General features: G+C 37.7%; 1 protein-coding gene across 7 annotated transcripts in view; it reads left to right on the top strand.

Moving 5' to 3' along the window:
* SUPT3H (SPT3 homolog, SAGA and STAGA complex component) overlaps positions 1 to 20808 on the top strand; it is a 295229-nt gene that overhangs the window by 181924 nt on the left and 92497 nt on the right. For all 7 annotated transcript variants that reach the window (XR_014897737.1, XM_085320407.1, XM_085320406.1 and 4 more), the window contains exons 4-6: positions 15234 to 15320; positions 16520 to 16610; positions 18376 to 18512. Coding sequence is in view for 6 of the 7 variants with exons in the window: in XM_085320407.1 (XP_085176533.1) it covers positions 15234 to 15320; positions 16520 to 16610; positions 18376 to 18512 (315 nt within the window). In the remaining variant the exon portion in view is untranslated. The remainder of the gene's footprint in view (positions 1 to 15233; positions 15321 to 16519; positions 16611 to 18375; positions 18513 to 20808) is intronic.

Genomic DNA, 20808 nt, shown 5'->3' with positions numbered 1-20808 from the left:
ACACCATCATAGAAGGCTGATTTTCATTCAAATTGTCACAAAAATCCCCAGCCCCAGTAGCAGTGCTCAAATTGTTTTGCACACAACTGCCATTCATCGATGGAGATTACTTGCTGCTAACGGACTCATCGTTGTTGTTACGCATTTATTTATCCTTACTGAAGGAGTGAGCAAATTCCACCTCATCCTGCCTCTTGTTCAGTGCCTGGTGGGACTGCTGGTGAGAACGAGTAACCCTTGTTCCTTCTATTCCATACTTGCGTGCTGTTGTAGGCTTTTCCTTGCGACTGTGGATGTTGGGGAACTGACTGCAGCTGGCTTTCCAAGCTGAAAGGTTGTAGCTGAAGGTTGTAGCACATAGGGGTATGTCAATATTAAATGCACAAACACAGTTCGTTAGAATTTCTGGATACTACAAAAACAAAAACAGTGATAATGAAGATGCTAGCTAGGATGGCAAACTCAAGAGTGGGGGCAGTCAAAATAATCCAGATTATTTGTTAAAATGGGTCCATCACACACCAGTATCCAGGGGCATATGGAAAGTCATGCAAGTGGATTACAAACATGCTCTTATATCCTGAATACAGAACTAAACTCTGGGCACAGTGAACATGGGAAGGATTTGAGGTGCTAAGTGAACATGCAGGCTTTACCATTCTAATAATACTTCTCTACATACATCGCAGTTATGATTCTTGAAGATGAGGTTTTTGTCAATGCCTTTAACAACATTTTGTTTCCTTATCTTGAGGATTGTATTTACCTCCTTTGTGGCTTCATTATACTGAGGACAAATAGCTAAGCTGTGAATGACTAGTAAAGATATTTTTATTTCTTCAATAATTTTTAACTGAAGAGTTCTAATCCTGGAGGGAGAATAATAATAGAAAAAAAAAACAGTACTATAAGAGGGGTCTACACAGGAGGAGATTGTCCAGAGAAGTTGTAGATTCTCCTTCCTTGAAGATACTGAACATCTGAGGGGACAAGGATCTGAGCAATCTACTCTAGTTGACCCTGCTTCAAGTGGGGGTCTGGACTAGATTATCTCCAGAACTGTCTTCCAACCTCAACTATTCTGTGCTTCTGTGATAATTCTAACAAAACTGTAAAACCTTTATTTTGTACTCATTAGGATTTTCATCCCATTTTATTAGACCAGTCTTCAAGATAACTAATTCTTCTAGATCGCCTGTCTGAACTCTTTCCTAGATTCATACAAATTGTTTTAGGACACTACAATTTTCTTGAGTCAGCATCATTAATGAACATATGGAATATGATGGCTTGTAGATTTGAGGAACTGTTGGTTAGAAGGAACTTCTGGGGATCATAGAACCATGGAATCACAGAATCAGTAAGGTCAGAAGGGACCTCTGGAGATCGTCTAGTCCAACCTGCCTGCTCAGCAGGGTCACCTAGAGCATGTTAGACAGGGTTGCATCCAGGCAGGCCTTGAATATCTCCAGAGAAGGAGACTCTACAACCTCTCTGGGCAACCTGTGTCAGTGCTCCGTCACTTTCACATATTGAAGAAATTCCCCCTCACGTTCATGTCTAGTTCAACCTCTCATTCAAAGGAGGCTGTCATCAATACTAGATCTGGTCAGCAGTGGTCCAGCTCAGTCTTTGAAACATCTTAAGGATGTGTTTTTCAGAGCCTCTCTTGGTTACCTGCTACAGCGGTGCATTATCTTCCCAGTGGAAGCTATTTTCCTAGCATCCTACTTCAGCCTTCCAAATCCCAYGTTATGGTTGCCCCCATTTTACCATCTGACACTACCAAGAAGAATTTGGAATTCTGAGATAGCCGTAGTGATGATTGGAGTGCATTAAAATCTTTGAGTTTTGCTTCCATTCAGTACAAATAATTTGTTTTCATATCCCTGTAGCATTAGGTAGCCTTACGTGTGCTCCCATGGTCAACATCACAGTTCTTTTGAATGCGCAGAGAAAGTCCTTTTCTAGAGCCGTCTTAGATTTTTCATTTTTCTTCTATTCTGCACAGAGTTTTTACTTTCTTTATTCTGTATTACGTCTGAAGACTCCTTTGCCATAGGTTTTGATTTAATTGATTAAATTAAAGCAAAGTTAAGCTTTACTTTTGGCAGTTCTTTATTCCTACCATACTTGATGTCTTAACAGTATGGCTTTACAGCATGCACAGCCCCTGTGCCTTCTCAGGATGCCACTGATTCACTGAAAAGTATTTTTGTGTGCATGTGAGGATTTACATTTACTGCAGGTCCAGGCTCTAGATTGAAAACTAGTGACTGTGTTGACATTGTTTATACTAGTGTCTTTCAGCTTTATATTAAAATGACCGATATTATTTGTAAAGTTTTATAGAGGTTAGCAGGTTTTTAGTTTAAATGTTTATTTGGTTTTTGGTTTAAATGTCGCTGAGAATTATGTTTATATATGATATAAGGCTGGTCCTCTTACTCTAAATTAGAAGAGAAATATATTGGATGCAGTTTTTATGGTTGCACATCTGCTAAATCACCTCTCCGTTTTGCAGCTTTAGGCACCGAGACTTATTTATAGTTTTTGTTTAGGACCATGTACCAGCTTAAATTCCAAAATCTCAGAAGAGTTTTGTGTATAGTTCTGCATTACTTTGCACATTTCCCGTTGCATTAAAGAAGACTTGTTTGCAGTTGAGGACTGTTGCTAATTGGTGATGAGGGAGGCAAATGGAGGATGCTTACTGCTGATCTTGCCTTTGCCCATGTGCGGAGAATAATTCTGTGCCTCATTTAACCCATTTGTACAGTGGCTGTAGAACAGATGTCCCTATCTTGTGAGCAAAATGTAAAATTCACTTAGGTAGCCTAGCTTTTTTGCAATAAAGAAATCCACCTTAAAAGCAACCTGAAAAGGGAACRTTCTGTGTTAACAGAGAATGATTTATTTATTATTGCTAGTAATCCTATCTGCTAGTTTCTTGCCCTGTTAAATCCCTTCAATAATTAAATATGTTCCTTCTTAAATCTTGTACACCCTTGCATCTTTTCTTCATCCTGTAYGGTAGTTTTTGGATCACTTTTTCCTCCTGTCTTTTAGAAAAGTGTCCTTATTCCCCTGAATTTTCCCCAGGATTTTGATGAAACTGTGCTCAACATCACACTTTTTCAGATCTTTGCAGATTCTTTCTGAATGTACCTCCAAGATACAATCTTTCCTATCATCATAGCTAAAATACTTCACTTTACAATTTCTTCAGCATTGTCTTTCCTCATTTTTATGGAGCTGACATATATATTCTCACGGTGGGTAGAAATGCACTCAGTTATTTTGAGAACAGAGATTTCTTTTTGCCTTTCTAGGATCTGTGCTCATTTTACTCACACTTATTTTCAGTCTTGTTCGTTAWACATGGTGATCAGTTTGTGACTGATATTTCAGTTCACTTTCTTACAAATRCATGATAGAAATGGATGCACTTCGTTGTTCACTGATTTCTAACAAGTGCTTTCCCATACATGTTTCAATGTTTTTTTTGGAGTTTTCTGTTAGAATATCATCAATTGCACCTTAGCGATAGCATTAGACAATTTTCCCCACTTCCAACTTGCAGTTTGCATAATGCTACGGAGGAGACTCCTGATAATTAGAGCGCCCTGCTCCAAACATGTATCCTTTGCAGACTCTTTAAGCTGCATGCTCACGCAGCGATGCCAAGGCTTCCTCAGGAAGAAATCTGTGGTCTTTCTCGTGCAGGAGCTGAGCGATCTGAATCCGGGTGATTCTGATGGGGTTCAGTCCTCACCACGCTCAAAACTGTGGCGCTCAGATGCCAGCMTTAGTAACTTAACACACGGGCGATTTCGTTGAGGCTGCATTTAATTACGGGATTGTACTGAATTCCCGCAGCAGAGATCTTCTTGGAGCAGGGACATTATCTGTCTTCTCCTAATGGATGTATGTCCAAGGCTTGGAGCTGTCACCCATTTCCAGAGATTTTGCGGAAGACTGTACTTGTATTTTGGGACATGAATTTCTTATTCCCTTGATTTGATCAAGCTTCTTGCTTATTCAGTTGATAGTTTGTTGGATTGATGCTGGACTTGTCTGCCAAAACCTTTCTGAGACTGCGCGAGTTTTATTTGTGACACTGGCATTAATGAGTTACATATAAAACTTTTTTACTGAATCAGACCAAATGTGCCCAAAGCCTAGCATCAGACTGTAGCCAGTAACTTGGGTTTCAAGAGAAGAATAAGAAATAATGCCATGTATGATAAGATTCTTGGCATATTTTCTTGCATTCCATTTCCCTTCATTCAGTAGGTTAAGTCTCAATACAGTAATTTTTATCGCTTAGGGGTAAGTATTTCCCTACAATGTTATTGAAGCTCAGACTTTTTTAAAAAATGAAAAAAATTATGTGGTTCTGCTTGATCCTGGGAGACATCACGTGGCTGAAAGGCTGTCTTCTTTAAGTCATCTTTCACAGGCCACTTTAGAAGTTTAAAAGTAGACTGTGTAGACCATGAGCCAAATACARTCCTCAAACGACACCTTGAAAATCTAGATCTTGATCTAGAGAATTTCTGCAAACAGCATTTTTCTGTCTTGTTTATCCATATCAAAACCTCATTGCATCCTTCATCAAAAAAATTCATGGTTTATCTTTACCCTCTGTGTCMTCTATCCTTTGTGTTGAGAGGTCATTTCCAATCTCAGATGAACCTATGAAATCACTCTGCTTTGCCTTCTTTATTCTAAAAAATAGATTTTTTTTAAAAACAAATATATTCTTGCATACTGCCCTCAGGCTTAGGAAGGGCTTTCCTTGAACAACTTTAAAAATATTTTTCATTGTTGTACAAGTGTCTAATTATCTATGAACTACCATCGTAACCTAGTGTAGTCTAGTTTTGAGAAAGAAAGTATTTCCATGTAAGGGTATTTCAGAGCAGCTCCACAGAAGTCAATGTAAATTTAAGTTATATACAGGACCACAGCATTTGCTCATTCATACCTCAATTGTGGAGTCTATACCAGTTGCCAGATTATCTAATCCGACATTTTAGAAGTCAGTTTATCTTTTCATTAAAGTTTAAAGCTCTCCTATTTTTTTATGCCAAGAACATACTTAAGAAATAAAATACTTTAAGTTTCCCAACAGTTGCATTCAATTTGAAAGATCTAGTAAACATTAGTCAAGCATAGCTAAGGGAAATCCCTTATGGCTAATAAAATTTTGGTTGTAAGAGCAGATAAATTTTGGAGTTTTCATAGTAGATTATCTACAAATCTTCAATGCAAAGCATGAAAAAAGGAAAACAAAGCAAGCCCAGAAGTTATTGTATAGTTTTTAAAATATCGTCAAATACAGGGGAAAATCTGAATAAATAAAAGAGTTTTCAAGCTATTGAAAAATACGTGCTGGCAGAAACGTTGCAAAGTTTAGTTTTTTTCTTTCTTATTGTTACCAATATTTCTGTTAAGAATGGCAGAGTGCATTTTACAGGATTTTTTTGTTAGCTAGAAGGTCTTCATACCTTCCAGTAGTTTGATTTTAACCATTTGGACAGTTTCAGTCTGTGCATTAAAACTGTCTTTAACCAAGAGGAAGCATATAATTTATTCTTACAGAGATGTTGTGACTCAAACACTCCCTTCTCTTCCTGTTGCTTGATCCAATGTAATTAAATAATAGATTTCATTTCATAACCGTGCAGTAGCAATAAAGAGGAAATTATATTCAGAAGGCATGTTTATTTTTTTTCCCCCAGCCTTTTCATGGCTTGAAAGTGATTCTTTCTCTTGGTACTGAAGTAATGTGAAACAGCCTTTCCAAACTTATGTCCTTGGGAAATAAATGTTAATTAAAGAATGAATATTAAATAAGAGTTAGGAAATCAGGGCCATTTTTCAGGCAAAAATATCTGTTGTTCAGATTTTGTATTTATGCTGCTTCATGTTTCTTTCTTTTCTTCCTCTGAGCAGCAGCTCTCTCCTTGCTTGGTTCATTCTTTCATCTTCCCAAGAGAAAATCTGTGATGTTCATGCTATTATCCGTACAATTTACCTTGTATTTTCTGAAGCTCTTAGAATGATAATTCATATGATTTAGAGAGAAAAGACAGCAAAGCAGCACATAGGCATATATTTACAAAAAGTGGGACTTTCTCCCTCCTTATTTTTTCATGAAAATGGACTTACCTGGACGGAGATGATCAGTTTTGTGATTTTTCTTCCCARTTTTTGCCAAATTTTATCTTGGATTAGAAGGTGCTTCGAAGAAATCTGCTCTACATTTAGTATTTTGAAGCCATTTTGAAATGAACTGGAGAGAGATTTCCTGATATGAGAAAAATTCCATGAGACTTCCTATTTCTCATTTGTGTTTTATTACATATTCTGATTATAACTTGAACCCATCGACAAATGATTTCCCCAAAATTAAAGATTACGGAACAGACTGAGACTTTCCTTAGGGTCATACTCCGAACATATTTAGTGGTTGAAAAAAAAAGCATTAAAACGAAATGGTTTTCCCATCTTGTCTGTAATACTGCTTTCCCTTTTTATTGATAATTTGTGAGCAGTGGGTTTTTCATCCAGCTGGCAGCCTGCTGCTCTGCAAGGCTTACGGTTGCAAGATGTGCATTGGCCAGTCTTACACCCAGACGCCAGGATAGTTTGGCTACCATCCCAAACCATTTAAACCAGTAGSCACTTAGACGTGTTATGTGTCTCACTGGTTAATCTGAGTGGTCCTGTAACGTTTAGTTGGGAGTCATCACTCAAGCTCAGAAGGTCCCGCTTGGTGGAAACACACCTTTGGGCAGATGAGAGGACAARTAAGCGGAAAGAACAATGTGAATCCTTTCCAGTAAAAGCTTTTAACGTRCAAGGACTTACTTCCACCAGCAGCATGGGGATACAAGGGATGAATCGAACGGCATGTCTTTTCGGGGCCGGGAATAATTTTGGAGCTTTCTAACACAATCCATTTTGAAGCCGGTTTGTGTTTGTGGTTGAACCATCTGTATTTTTTCCCCCATCTTCCCTCAGCTAGTCTGAATTTTCAAAACAATATCTTGTTTATGTCTTCTCTACGATTTTTTTTTTTTTTTTTTGAAGTATGATCTTGGCCTTCATTTTGAGGTGTTTGGAGAGATTTCGTTATGACTTTGGTATCAGTTCAGCCAGAAGATTAGTCATGTCTCTCTTCAGCGCTCGGATGGTTGCCTCGCTCCTCTTCTCGGTAGTACCTGCTCTGCCCTTCTTTGACRAGGCTCAAATGTGCTCTAAAATCACTTTCTCTGTGTACTTGGAGTAGATGAATACATGTCTTATTTTCACTGTGACAATCAAAAAAGCCTCACTCCAATTTGCTGTCACAGGGAAAAGAAGAATATTTATTTAAGTGTCTCGGTGAAGCTCCTAGGACTATTTTCCCGTGTGAGCAACGCAGGGGCGCCTGATTTGGACAAATCTTTCTTCCTGCGAGAACGGGCGAAAGGAGCCTATTTATATTAGAGGGTGTCTCCATCAACGGAGAACGGGTTTTTCCTACGTGCTGAATTAGCAGCTGCGTAACAATAATCCTGAATGGTGGTTTGTGTTGGGATTTGAAACCAAAGGGCAGGAAGCTGTGGTATAATGTAAACCTCTGCTGGCTTGCATGCCATAGTAGCAGTGAAGAAAGAAAAGAAGCAGAAATAAGTGGTACAGAGGAAATAAATCTGAGTTAACAGGCTGTTAGAAAATAAATAATCTTTTCAGTTCTGTAGAAGGGTACATTTTCAATGTGGATTTTTTTTGTTTGTTTTCCTAAAGGAAGGATGAATATATTTAGTGCTGAGATTTCACATTCTTATTTTTTAGAAATAATAGTATAGTACCAAAAAGGCATTGGGAGATCCCTTAGATGGAAGTGATGCCTGTAGCTGAGATTCCCAACTTGGAGTAGCTATAGTGATGCTGCTATAAAAAATAAAACAATTAATTACAAACGTTTGGATTCATATGCAGTACATTTTAGTATAATTTCCTCCAAAGCACAGCATTTATTCGGTTTAAATACCGGGGAGTTTGCTGCTGAGGGTTTTCACTAGGATCTCAGTATTYACCGCAGCATACAGAAGGTGTCAGTGCTGTGATTATCCTCGCCCTCTGCAGTCATCTTCTTGGGAAATACAAAGATGTTTTTTTTTCAGAGTTTGCTGTGCTTTTGGCCATGAGAATTTTTCAGTTCTTTACTGATTTATGAATTCTTGGAACATGCAAAGTTCTTACTTCACGAAGTTTTTTTCGCAACTCTTCAGCTCATTCTGGAGAACAGCACTACCTCACTCCCACTTCCGTGGCGTGCATGGCACGCGCTTCCATTGCAAGCTTAGTTTTTCTCCCCTACAATAATAAGAAAATAAAGTAGATGTTTCTAAATTTGTCCATTTTCTTGCCTGCTATTATTGCTRTTAGCAATGCAACCGCCAGCGCTCCCTGCAATGTTGAATTCACATAGTCTAGATAGCCCCTGAACAGTTTGACCATGTTGAAACTGAACTCGGTCTCCGTATTTTTCTACATTTAAAAATTTTATAGTTTTACTGTTGTTGGGGTCGTTTCACTTGGTTTTGAAAGTACCACCGTCTCGAAATGTTGAGTGTGCAATAGGCACTCTTTTGTTTGCAGGGAGCAGAAGAATTATGGGTATAAAATGTTAGCCCAAAATGTTGATTTTGGAATTAGAATTGAAAGAAGGAAAAATAAGGGAGAAAGTCATGCCTGAAGCTTAAGTTGAAATGTAGTTATTGTTCATAGCTGCATTAAATTCTCTCTATGTGATAAAAAATATAACAGCAAAATCTAATTTGAGGAGCAAAGCTTATATTATTTGTAAAAAAATGTATTAAAAAATAATCAGACTTTGATTTAAAGCTCAACTTCTGCAAAATAGCAGTATTGATTTCACCATTTATTTGGAAATTTCTTTCCGTTACTTAATCTACTCAATATAATTTAAAAAAATCATATAGTCTCTAATAGATACACATTTTTACAATCAGGAGGAGAGCCTAGGAAACTAGACTTTAAAATACCTTACAATTTTTCTACTAATTGTGCCTGCTAATAGTTCAAATAAAAATGACTCTGGGTGTCGACATATGTGGGGTTTTAGCAGGATTATGCCTGCTAAAAAGCAAAAAAAAGAAACAAAAGCGAGCGCGAGGATTCGGCTTCCCTACAACCGCAGCTGGCGGCGGGATAGCCGTTCTGCTGCCGCCGAACTGCGGGAGGCGGTACGCCATACCGAGGAGCTGACCAAACACGGGGAGTCGGCTGTGAAAATGAAATTTTTCCGCACTTGAGAAAAAAATTTTCGCGTAACGTTTTCCTCCCCTTSTCCCGCGGAGCAGCGCTTAAGCCTCTTAGACACTGGAAGCGAGCGGAGGCACCTTGGGGAGGTAACGCCGAGGCCCGTATTTTTCAACCTCTTCATCAACTACCTGGATGGAAATACTAAATTTGGGGGTGCCTGGCATGCCAAACAGCAGAGCTTCAGTCCAGAGGGAGCTTGATAAACTTGAGGACCTGTGCAGTTTCTGCACCTGTGGCAGAATAACCCCGTGCATCTTTACAGCCGGGGTATCTACCTGCCCGAGATGCATGYTCCCAAGTTCGGTGTAAGGTGCAGGCTGCGGGTGCCTTGGACGGTCCAGCACAGTCTAGCCTGTTCCGTCGCATTTGTGTATCATTTGGAGTGGAAATGGTATATGCTTTAATTTAAATGTGGTGATTTTCAGTTTTACACATCGGTCTTTTTAGGAGACCTTCCCCTTCCAACCGCTGCGACAACCCGCAGTAAGCTCCAGGTGCTCCTGCACCCCCTTTCCATTACACAGACTGACTCCATGTAGTTTCCTAAAGGCTGTGAACWTTCTTCTGATCGCTTTTTTTGGAATATGTATATTAGATATATTTATATAAATATATATGTTTAAAAGGATTTTGCTTCAAACATGAAGAACATCAGCTGAAACATGTTTCAGCCACATTTTCAYGCCACGTATGTATGTGCCCCCTTCTGTTGCATTTCTCCTACTTTACTCAGACTATCGCTGTTACTAAAAAATACATAAATAAGCAACTCCCTCAACCCTTTATATAATCAAAAGAAGTATGTAGTTTGTCAGTAGAATGAAGAAATATTATTCCCCAAATTTTGCCAGATACTCAATTGAAACAGAAGAGTGTAATAATGAAATATTTTTTCTTCATCTTTTTACACGGTTCCAGTTTGAAAGCAGCCAAGTAAAGGGCTGTTTTCTTCACTGTTTGTGCGAGTAGTCTGATTTTTTTTTCTAATTTACACTGACTGCTTATTGCCTCTGATGCCAAAGGCACCTCTTAGTATTGGACCTGTAGATGTTTTCTCTATGTTTTCAAAGGAAAAAAATAAAACCCTTCTATTGCTGGAGAGGATTATTCTGCAGATATTAGTAACTGGCTGCAGAGTCTCTGTATCCAAATCACAGCTCTTAGGGCTAACAGAACTGCAGGAGCCCAAAGCCATTGCCACCTGCTAGAAGAGAGGATCAAGTAGTTGATCTTCCGATGTTGAAGAGTTGGTTTGTCTTCCAGTGTTAAAAAGTACATTTTTTTTGAAGAAACAAACAGCAAGGGATAGAATTGAAAACAGGTTCTTGGTGAACTCCAAGGCTTGAATGGCCATAGCAAATGAACTGATGTTTTCTTGTTCTCATGATCGGCACGTACTGAAATTCAGTGGATGTCAAGAAAGAAACTGCTSTGTTAAAGCCTCCAGATGGGATGCTGAGGTTTTTCTTCTCTGGGTCACACACAACTCCTCAGTGATGCATTAAATACTGTTCAATAAAATATATTTAGATTTGAAAACAGATACCTAATGATGGCAAAACTCATTGTCTTTTAATCTGCAGATGAAATTTTTGTGTTTTAGACAGCTTGTGGAGATTGAGTCATGCTGTTTAACCCATGCGTGGTGGTCCTAAAGCATTCCCTGTTATTCTCGCGCGCTGGTCTAGCTGTGGAAGACACGGCATAAGGCTAACTTGTGGAAACAAATTTTGCATTTTCCTGTGTGCATTACACTTAGAGCCTCTAGTGTCAGCTTGAGTAGTGCATAAGATGTTATATGGAAGGATTCAAATGAAAAGCTGTGTTTACCTCTCATGTTTAATTGCCTTCATAAATGTATTGGGGCATTCTGCTCGGAGCGAATTTATGCCACTACCTCTAAATTCAGAATATTCTGTTGGCCTATTTTTATAGATGCATACTTTTGAAATAGAAAAGATGAGAAATTGGGAAAGTTTAATGCATATTTAATAACAGAATAACCTTCCTGCCTTCCTCCTCCCGCCCTCCCAAAAAAGTCTCAGCCAGGTGAAGCATGATCTAATTTTCCTCTATAATAAAAACAAAATCGTAGCTCTTGAAGCATTATTCTTGGCTCTCAGCAGCTCAAAGGCATGCAAACATTACCGTTTCAGCTCCCTTACACAGTTTAACTGGAGTGATTATGTCACAACGTAGCGTGTTTGTTTTCCAGCTTTTTGACCGTTTGTCCATCGAGACATTTTTGTAGAAGAAGTATCAGTGATTGTTGACTTTGGAGGTAGTGGAAGAAAAAATAATTATGGGGGGAAAAAAAAAAAAAAGCAGACAGTACCATTGAAGTAACTGTGCTGCTGTCACTGCGGAATGAATACTCCTTTCAACAAATCTGTAATTTGCAGAAGTTGCAAAAAGAAAATAGCCGTAAGGTGACTGTTAATACTTCAGTTCATCCTGCCAAGAAAGTTAACTTCATAAAGTCATTAAACCAGTGATTACATTTTAAAATATTATTCCCCAGCCATTTCTTCTTAGACTTTAAAATATAGTTACTGTATATACTGCCTTCTTTGTAATGTGAAAAATTGTAAAATATACTTATTTTTCATAAACTCCTAATTATTAACAGAACTATTTGCGCTCCTATAGTTAAAGTCATTTCAACACTTCCGTTATTAAAACTTCACTTTTAGGGGTTCATAATTTAGCTCTAATAAAAAATATATTCAGACTCAGAGGTCTCAAATATTATTTTCTGATATTGGGAAATTTAAGCTATTTTTTCTTAAAGAAGCTAAGTAACTTTGATTGCTTACTGTTCTTCGAGTTAATCCCAAATAGAATACCTTCTGACGTGAACGAAATAACTTGAATCATTTCAAGATTTGCAAAAAAAAAAGACCCTGAGCACGTTGAGACTACTGCTGCCTCAAATTCAGTATCTGGTATGGAGTRTGGCTGAGAAAATCACAGATATTAGCTGTAGTCCCTGGCACTAGACCTGCTCTCCAGGAGCTAAAAATCCACAAAGTTAAGGGATCGAGGCATACTGCAAATTAACGGTAGCTCTGGGACAGTTAAATAAGACAGTTGGCTATAATAATAATTATAACGGAGCGCTCGTGTTGTGATTTGAATGAGTCAATTATGTGTGAGTTAAAACTATAAATACATCTCTTCCCCCCCCTCAAGCCTAGTCTGTGTGGGATGTAATTTTTTTTTAATTGCTTGGATACATATTTACCTGAGCATAGTCTGGTTTCCCAGGTAAATATGTGTGTACCAATGCAGAACTCATTATGGTCTGTTTGGATAAATAAGCCATATTTTATAACTGCAGAGGAAGTAATTATTTTCCTATTTTGCTCTCTGTAACCAGAAAGAAATTAAATACTGTGAGTTTATTACTTAAAATAAAATAGATGCAAAATTCAAGGCAAAATGAGAATAAAGTTTTCATTGTTTTGATAGCAACTAAGAATATTTTTTCCAGATTTTGATCTTGTTTTTATCCCAGAATAACTCCGCTAAAGTAAACTCCGTTATTCTGGATTTACTTAGATGCAAATGGGACATAAATTTGGCTTACTATCTGTCATCTCCCGTACTTAATCGGGCAAGTCCTGTAAGTAGCTTGCCCGCAGTCTTTTCTTGCCTGACTCTGTCAAGTGTTTATTATTTGGAAAAATAAGGTCTTTCAGCTGCACGCAGAAATTAAAATACGGCAATTTCATGATAAGAAAATCAGTGCATCTAATAGTTACGGCCCTATACATGTTAGAGAGCTAGAGCGTACATGCCTGCTGGATGCTTCTGCTGCTGTTTTATACGGTAGGAAAAAGCTGTGTTGTGTTATCACCATGGTAAGGTCGTTTTTTGTAACACTTACAAACTTCCTAGGGCGAAAGTCAGCCTTGGCACAAATCCGTTAGGTGCAGTGGATTTGCACCAGAGGTGAGTATTAGCTCATTCCCGGTRAATTTAATTTTATCCAGCTCCTAATATTTTTACGTTCGAAATGCAAGTACCTCGCGTGCCTTCAAACGGGTTGGAATAAGAAACCAAAAAAACGCAACACTCGTTTTTTCACATTGGTACATTTTTCAGGTCGCCTTCAAGTCAGGCTGTATTACAGTGACCTGTGAATTCCTGAAAGCTCTGCGGGCTCGGTGGCTGGAAGAGCCGACGGAGCGTTTGCGGGAGAAAACCCGAAGCTCTCGGCGCGGTGTGTTTTGTCTTGTGCGTTCCCAGATACAGTTAAGGTTTTGTAGCCATGTGATTAGTGTGGAAAAAAAAATTAATGCAGTCCAGTATTATGATTTATGGACTGCATCTTTTGCCCACTGAACACTTGCCAAAATGAAAATCTTCACCCCCCCCCCACACTACCCCCCTTTGGATATTAGAAACAGCTACTGTTTTTGTTGATCTTTTAAACTCCTGAATAGGCCTATTTCAAGTCATAGCAGCATGGGAGCTCGGATTAATAATATACTTATTCAGCCAGTGATACTGAGTGAAACCATTGCTAGTGTGAGCGGGAGGGATAGGATTTCTTTAAATTATTTTCAGGTGCATTAATGCCTTTCTGAAAGAAGAATATGGAGATATTTGGAAATAAATTCAGTTCCTGCTCATTGATTGTGTTACAGGTGTATATGAGCTTTAATAGCAAGTTTCTTTCTTTTTTTTTAAAACCATCTCCCTTTTTGAGAACTTAAATGTTACGCTCCCATGGAGTGCATCCATCAGAGCATGGCAAGGATAAGAGCAAATTATGATTAAATCTGGCTCTTTGGACAATGATTTTGACTGTCAAGGAAAAAGAGTGTTTTCATGCTGGGAAGCATCCTTTCTACCCGCCGACTCCACACCACGACATTGCACAAGTCACCGTGACGCGGTCAAAGGAGCGAATCGTGTAGACTTCTCACGCRCGTTGGGTTGGTCCTTGCTCGCCCCGGGGACTTGCTGAGCATCAACTTGGGCAAGGTTGGTTTCTGGTCTTGCACCACCTGGTTGTTTGCAACCAGCTTGATTTCCCTCAAGTCACCAGCCCTAAAGTGAGCTGAGTTGCAGACTGGTGTGCTCAGTGCCTCAAAGAGAGATTTTTGCTCTTTCCAGCAGAACCAGGGGCTCTTGGGCCTCTAGAGGCCCTGCTGTTCGGGCTGTCGTGAGCGAAGAGGGGACAGCTCTGCACGCTCCCTTGGCCAGCTCCGGTGGATCCAGCAGCATCCCTCAGTCCTCGCTTTCTGTCATTCATATCCAAGTGGCCTGGTCTGCTCAACTGGTGTTTTTATCAATTGCTTTATTAACAGAGTTGATGTTTCCTATTAATTCCTTTTCTTTCAAATGATATACAAATGTGCCTAACAAAGTCTTCATGTGGGTATGGTTTGTACTAATGATAAATCAAGTAAGGTGGAATTTCTTTCCAAAAATACTTAGGTAAGCTCTTTAAAATTAATATTTGTTATTCTAAAAAATTTGGAGAGGGATCAGCTCGCCGTCCACAGTTGCAGATAAAATGGTATGGAAAGAATTTGGCATTTTTACGTTGCCCGAGAGGATTCTAAGTTCGTTTTCAAGGCTAACACAGCGCAAGGAGAAAAAAAGAGTGGCATAGAAATGATCATTTTAAATATAAACAAAAAAGCTTTTGCTTGAGATTTGTCAAAAGAGTTTCAGGCTTTTTGTGAAATTGTTGCTCGCTTTTTGGCTAACAGGAGCGGAGTGAGTGACACCTTTGAGAGTCCCAGCTTGGGTTTTTAAGGTGGTGTATTTTGCCATAAGCTACAATGCAGAATATCATCTGAACTTATTTAAAAACCTAGTGAATACAATTTTTAACACAGAAGCAACCATCCTAATTTATGCGTTTATTTTAGTTGCAGCAAGCAGCTGAAGTTTCTCAGCTGAGAGGAGCTCGAGTCATCTCTGCTGAAGATCTCCTGTTTTTAATGCGCAAAGATAAGGTATAGTAATAAGACAGAAATGTTGTATTTTATTGAGTAAGCTGCTTGTCATCGCTGAATGTTTTTGCTTAGCTTGTAGCAAAGAAATCCGTGATCATGAGGAACTTTGCTAAAAAGTATAGCTGCTTTGCAACTGCATTATACCGTGCCCAGTGCAATAATTGCATGGCATCGTAATGAATTCTCAGGTTCTCCAGTAACTTCGATTACCAGTCCATTTTTTTCGCTAGCTTTAAGATAGGTGATATGCCTTCGAACTGAAAGCAATTTCCTAATAATAGTATAGACGTGGATCCTTATCCCTTACAAGCTTTTCCTATATGTAAAAATCAATCATTCTGATGTACTCCTGCTTRTGCAGGATGCAGATGCAGGTGTGATGCTTTATAGCGTGACCACTAGATTTTCATTTWAGCTGTCAATAAATCCTTTCTTGCTTTTTTAATAGTCTTACTGTTCTTTATCTCACTAAAATCTCCATATTTAGGGACGGTCTGTCTKTCTTTCTCTGGATAATAGATAGAGCAGGTCAATAACTAAAACCAGAATTTTCCAGGAGAGCCCAAAAGCCAATTTCTTCAAATTTTTGGAATTATTCAAAATATTTGTTGACCATTTTATCAACAGTATTTATTTTCCCTTTATCTTTCTTTCCTCTTTGTCTGCCTTTTTTTCCCCCCTTGCTTTTCTTTCACCATTTGATAGGTGAAACTGAATAACTAAAACATATCAAAAGGAAACAGCCCTAAAACATGAAAAACAGTTGCAGTGGCTTTTTCTGATGTGATAAGTAAGGCTTTATTGAAAACAGTGGATAATATAGATGTCAAAGATCATAGAAGTTTGCATTTATAGATTTGAAATTACAAAGTAAGTTATAGTTTTGGAGTGCCCAAAGGAGGCCTGAATTTCTRATTTTCTGCCTTCTGAAAGTCAGAACCATTAGAGTCTCATGGCTGGCAACCAAAGTAACAAGGACCCCAGATAAATATTTTTTAATGTGGAATTGCTGCCGACCTTGATGAACTATCCATGTATGGATGTTCAGTGGAATAAGGACTTCTGAAGGTTGTAAAAAATATGTTTAGTGAATAATGTATTTATTATACATTTGTATGTTTGTGTGTTATAAAGTTAGTCTAAATAAATAATGGCTATATATATAATATTAATTAATATCAATATATTTTTTCTCTTAGAAAAAGCTTAGAAGGCTACTTAAATACATGTTTTTTCGAGACTACAAATCAAAAATTGTCAAAGGCATAGAAGAAGATGACCTCATTGAAGGTAAAAGAAAAAAAAAAGTATAATTGGGGGAGGTTTATATTTGAGAACAGCTCAGTGGAAATTTTTAATATCTTACCTAGATAGTTGTAGACACCAAAATACTGAGTTCCTGGTAGTTTTGTTTTAAATCTCTGCTTTTTGATTTGAATTACTTCAAAATAAAGTATTTCCTTCTACCTTCCGAATGATCAGTGAGACTATAATGTCAAGTTTGATGAACTAAGAAACAAGCACTGATTAAAAGCCTAATTGATTTCAGCATGTTTAATTTAAATGTGGCAACTCCTGTGTGCAAGGAGGAGGTTCATTTGAGTGGACATTTCTTAAATTATTATCAAAGAGTTTTGACATCTTTACGAAAGAAAAAACCCTAAAGTTGTTTAATGCTGATATGTGACCTGAGCTTATTTTCTGTGTTATTCAGYACTTCAGACTTTGAATCTGCAGTTTAGGGAATGGGAAACACTTTTGTTTCCCCATTCCATAGGCAAGTTACAGATTTTGTAACAAATGCATTTAAACCCCAAAGTTCTCTGAATTACAAAAGTCTTAATCTTTGTCATATCATTTGCTGATATAAATACATGCAACTGCAGCAAWGTTTTGGTGATTTATACCAATAAACAAATTATCATCTCATTTACAAAAAGTTAAAACTTATCATAACAAATATAAATCTTACTATATTTTTRTTGCAGTACATTACGATCTCCATACGCCACTTCTTGCATTTTTAACTTCCTTTCTTGGAGCTTTAAAACAATTTTTTTCCCTTACAATGAATTCTGTGTGTTTGGGTCCTCTGACTGTCCATATTAATGTTAYCTAAACAGTGTACTTCTTACATTAACTCACTCAATCTGTGAATAAATTTTTGTCAACTTAGTTTGCCTGCCTCATGTTATTTTCACAAAACATAAAAGTCTGTTGTTTCATGCAAGCGGTCTGGCAGAACAGCTTCCTACCTGACAACTTTGCTTCTTTAATGCTTAAATCCCTGTCACTACTTAAAACAAATAACCACTTTTCATAAGTCATTTACGTGCTCATGAAATGCTTCCTAAGCAGAGTTCATGTGCTAATTGAAGATCATGTTCTGGCTTTGGTAAATTAAGCCATTAATTTTGTTTTGTGACTTGAGCATCTTCATAACTATTTTTCCCCTTAGAGCAACAGAGATCATCTCACCAGGGTTCTCTAGGCTTTGGCTGAGGGATGGCCCGTCACCTGTAGTAAGAGCAGTGGAGTTGCATCTTAAGGYTTGTGTATGGTTGGCTGTAGGTTGTAGATACGTAGGTAATTAATGTTCAGATGTTGCTCATGTTTTTGAGAAAGTTTGTTTCCTCCGTGTATTATATTACACTTGGTGAGATTTTTTACAAACAAGAGTGKTTTTTTGCGCAGCTCTATTCCCTGTGGATCCTTCAGTGAGAAATAAGAATATACTAGCAATAGACACAAYTATAACAGGACATTCTCGTTATTGTTGGGTTTCCCACTGAGCTGACCCAAGCCATTCGTCACACTGCTGATGTATATAACTTGCTGCAGCCTCCAGTGGCTGGAGGTCAGTGTCTTTAGACTAGATTGCTGCTGCAGCTCAGTGGTGGCTTCATAGGTGTCACAACTTGCCCAAGGAGGACAGAAAGAACAGGTCTTTCCTGCAGAGCGCCTCCCCTACGAGACAACACTGCTCTTTGGAGTTGGTTCATACGTGGATAGCCAAGTAACTTCAGTTTGTTATTCTTTGTTTACTCTTGTGCAGACAAATTCAACAGTAACAACACCAACAAACGGCAGAAACTTGCTCAAGACTTTCTCAACTCCATTGACCAAACTGGAGAGCTCCTAGCCATGTTTGAAGACGACGAGATTGATGATGTTAAACAAGAGCGGATGGAGGTAATTCCTTTCTTTCATTAACACCCACCTCCAGCAGAGAAACATGTACACGATCATGCTGCCTCAATGYGTTTTTCTTGCTGCATATTAGATCAGTGTTATATATTTTTTTCTTTTTSCCCAGATGATCTAAAGGAATCTTTTTAATGTATTTTTCCTATTGCTTCATGCATTTGTATTTCCTTCCTGTAGAAAGCAGATTCAATTTAAAAACATTTAATGCATGTTTTTCACAAACTTTTTTTCTCTTTTTTGTTACTCCATGTTAGAAAATCCTGCCTACATGCAAACTGATGGCTTTCTTCATATTATAAAGCTTACTGATAAAATGAAAAATGTTCTGTGCCTGCATGCTTCAATGTATGCTCTTCTCTCCCTCCTATTTTTGAGTCCTATTTTCTAATCTATTTGTACMTGAAAGGTGTGTCTACGTAACAGCATGCAGTACCATATCACTCTTAAAAAGCAAGCTTGGGATCAGAAACAATATAACTACACTGGCATGAAAGTCTGTGGAACCAGTGTGGTTTCRATACCAGTACTAGCTCCCTGAGGCTTAGCTCTATCGGCACGTGACACTGTGTCGTAGCCAGTCTGCCATATAGACCTTATAATCCCTGTGTCCTCTCTTTCTATACCCTTTCAGTTTTAGAAGGCTGAAATAGCCAGACTTTCATCCTGCCCTAGATATAACTCTGTTTTTCTWCTTTCTGGAGACCCTTTTCAGAATTGGAACATCCCCATCTTGTGCCCCYTTTCTTCTCACCATTAAAATTGTTCAAAATCTAATCAAGAATCGTTTCTCTTTAAGAATTTGATTAGGAGTGAGTCCTGTTCTTCCCCAGCTGAGAACCAGTGTCCTAGAGGAATCATTGGCAGCCACTATTTGTGTTTTGGAAATGAATGGTTAATTTTCTTTTGTTTTATACTTATTCATTTATGTAAAATTTATGTTTTGCATAAGTATAAGCATACCCTTTGAGCTTTTGTGGACAAAAATAAATATGAACACTATTCTGAATGGATCTCCTATGTACTTGGCGTTAAGCTATTCTTTACTCTTTCTTCTGTTATTCCAGTATATATGTTTTTCTTTAAGTCTAAAAAAGTTATAAAAGTTGCTATAAGTATGAAGTTCGTTACCGCAGAGAAGGACACATCTAACTTTCTATTTATCTGTGAAGGAATGTGCCCCCCATAATCACATAGTTATCTTTCATTTTACTGCATTTTTTTTCTCATTAGACTCTAATTCATGCACTGCAAAATACACGTTTTTAAAAGTACTAGGACTAATTCTTTTCTGTATTGCTGTACTTATGTTTGATTTTGTGAACTCTTGACCTGTTCCTATATTAAAAAAAAAATCAAGATCTACTTGTTTTAGATTAAGCTCTTCATAARTTGTATACAAATATGAAGTCAGTACTATGAATTTTCTTTCTTAATAGCTTTTAAATGACAAAACAAGTAACATTACTTGAGATGTGCTACTCCAAACATTTAAGACATTTTTGGCTCTACTTTGTTTTGGATTTTGTTGTCACTTTGAGATGGGTAGAAGGGAATCGACGATAATAGGAAATATGATCCAACCCTAAACGACAAGTTAGTAGTGAATGGGGCTGATCTAGTGTATCATATTTTCTTTGTGCAGTAGATTATGTTTAATCCATGCTACGTATTGGAGGAAATGCAGTAGACACTTAAAAAATTCTAACAATATTCTTTAAGGAATTAGTACACTTAAATCATAAACTGTGATCTAAAGGCAGTGTTCCTTTTAGGTATCAGTTACCTCAGAAAAATGTGGTTATCTTGGTTTGGACAACTGCAAATGATTTGAATTCCACTTTGCCATGGGCCAAAATCATGCTAAGTTGTCCAGAGCAGATGATAAACATATATTTCTGATGTCATTATGGGCTAAACAGGATATGAATATTTGGTAGTATGGTTTCAGTTATGATACAAAAAGCAAATATTGTTTATACTTAGTTCTTTTAGAACATTTTATAAAATTAGAGCTAAAATTTAATGAGGATGCTTRCTCTTCTGTGATATATTTGTGTGAGGAGCAAGGAAAGCTCCGATCCACTTTCAAGCATTAATAGAGGAGAACAAACAATTCTTCAGTTTTCATTGGAAAGCATCCACTAAAGCTGTCGTATTACGTGGAAAGGTCATCGACTTCATCAAAGGTTAATGACTGTATCCTATGGTTTTAGTTTGAAGCAAGAGGACTATATGAATAATAATAATCACAGAATCATAGAATCAGTAAGGTTGGAAGGGA

Source organism: Rhea americana, unplaced genomic scaffold (genome assembly GCF_003343005.1).
Source record: "Rhea americana isolate MKP2758 unplaced genomic scaffold, rheAme1 scaffold_63, whole genome shotgun sequence".
NCBI classification, from domain to species: domain Eukaryota; kingdom Metazoa; phylum Chordata; class Aves; order Rheiformes; family Rheidae; genus Rhea; species Rhea americana.
This window is presented reverse-complemented; position numbering and strand designations above follow the sequence as displayed.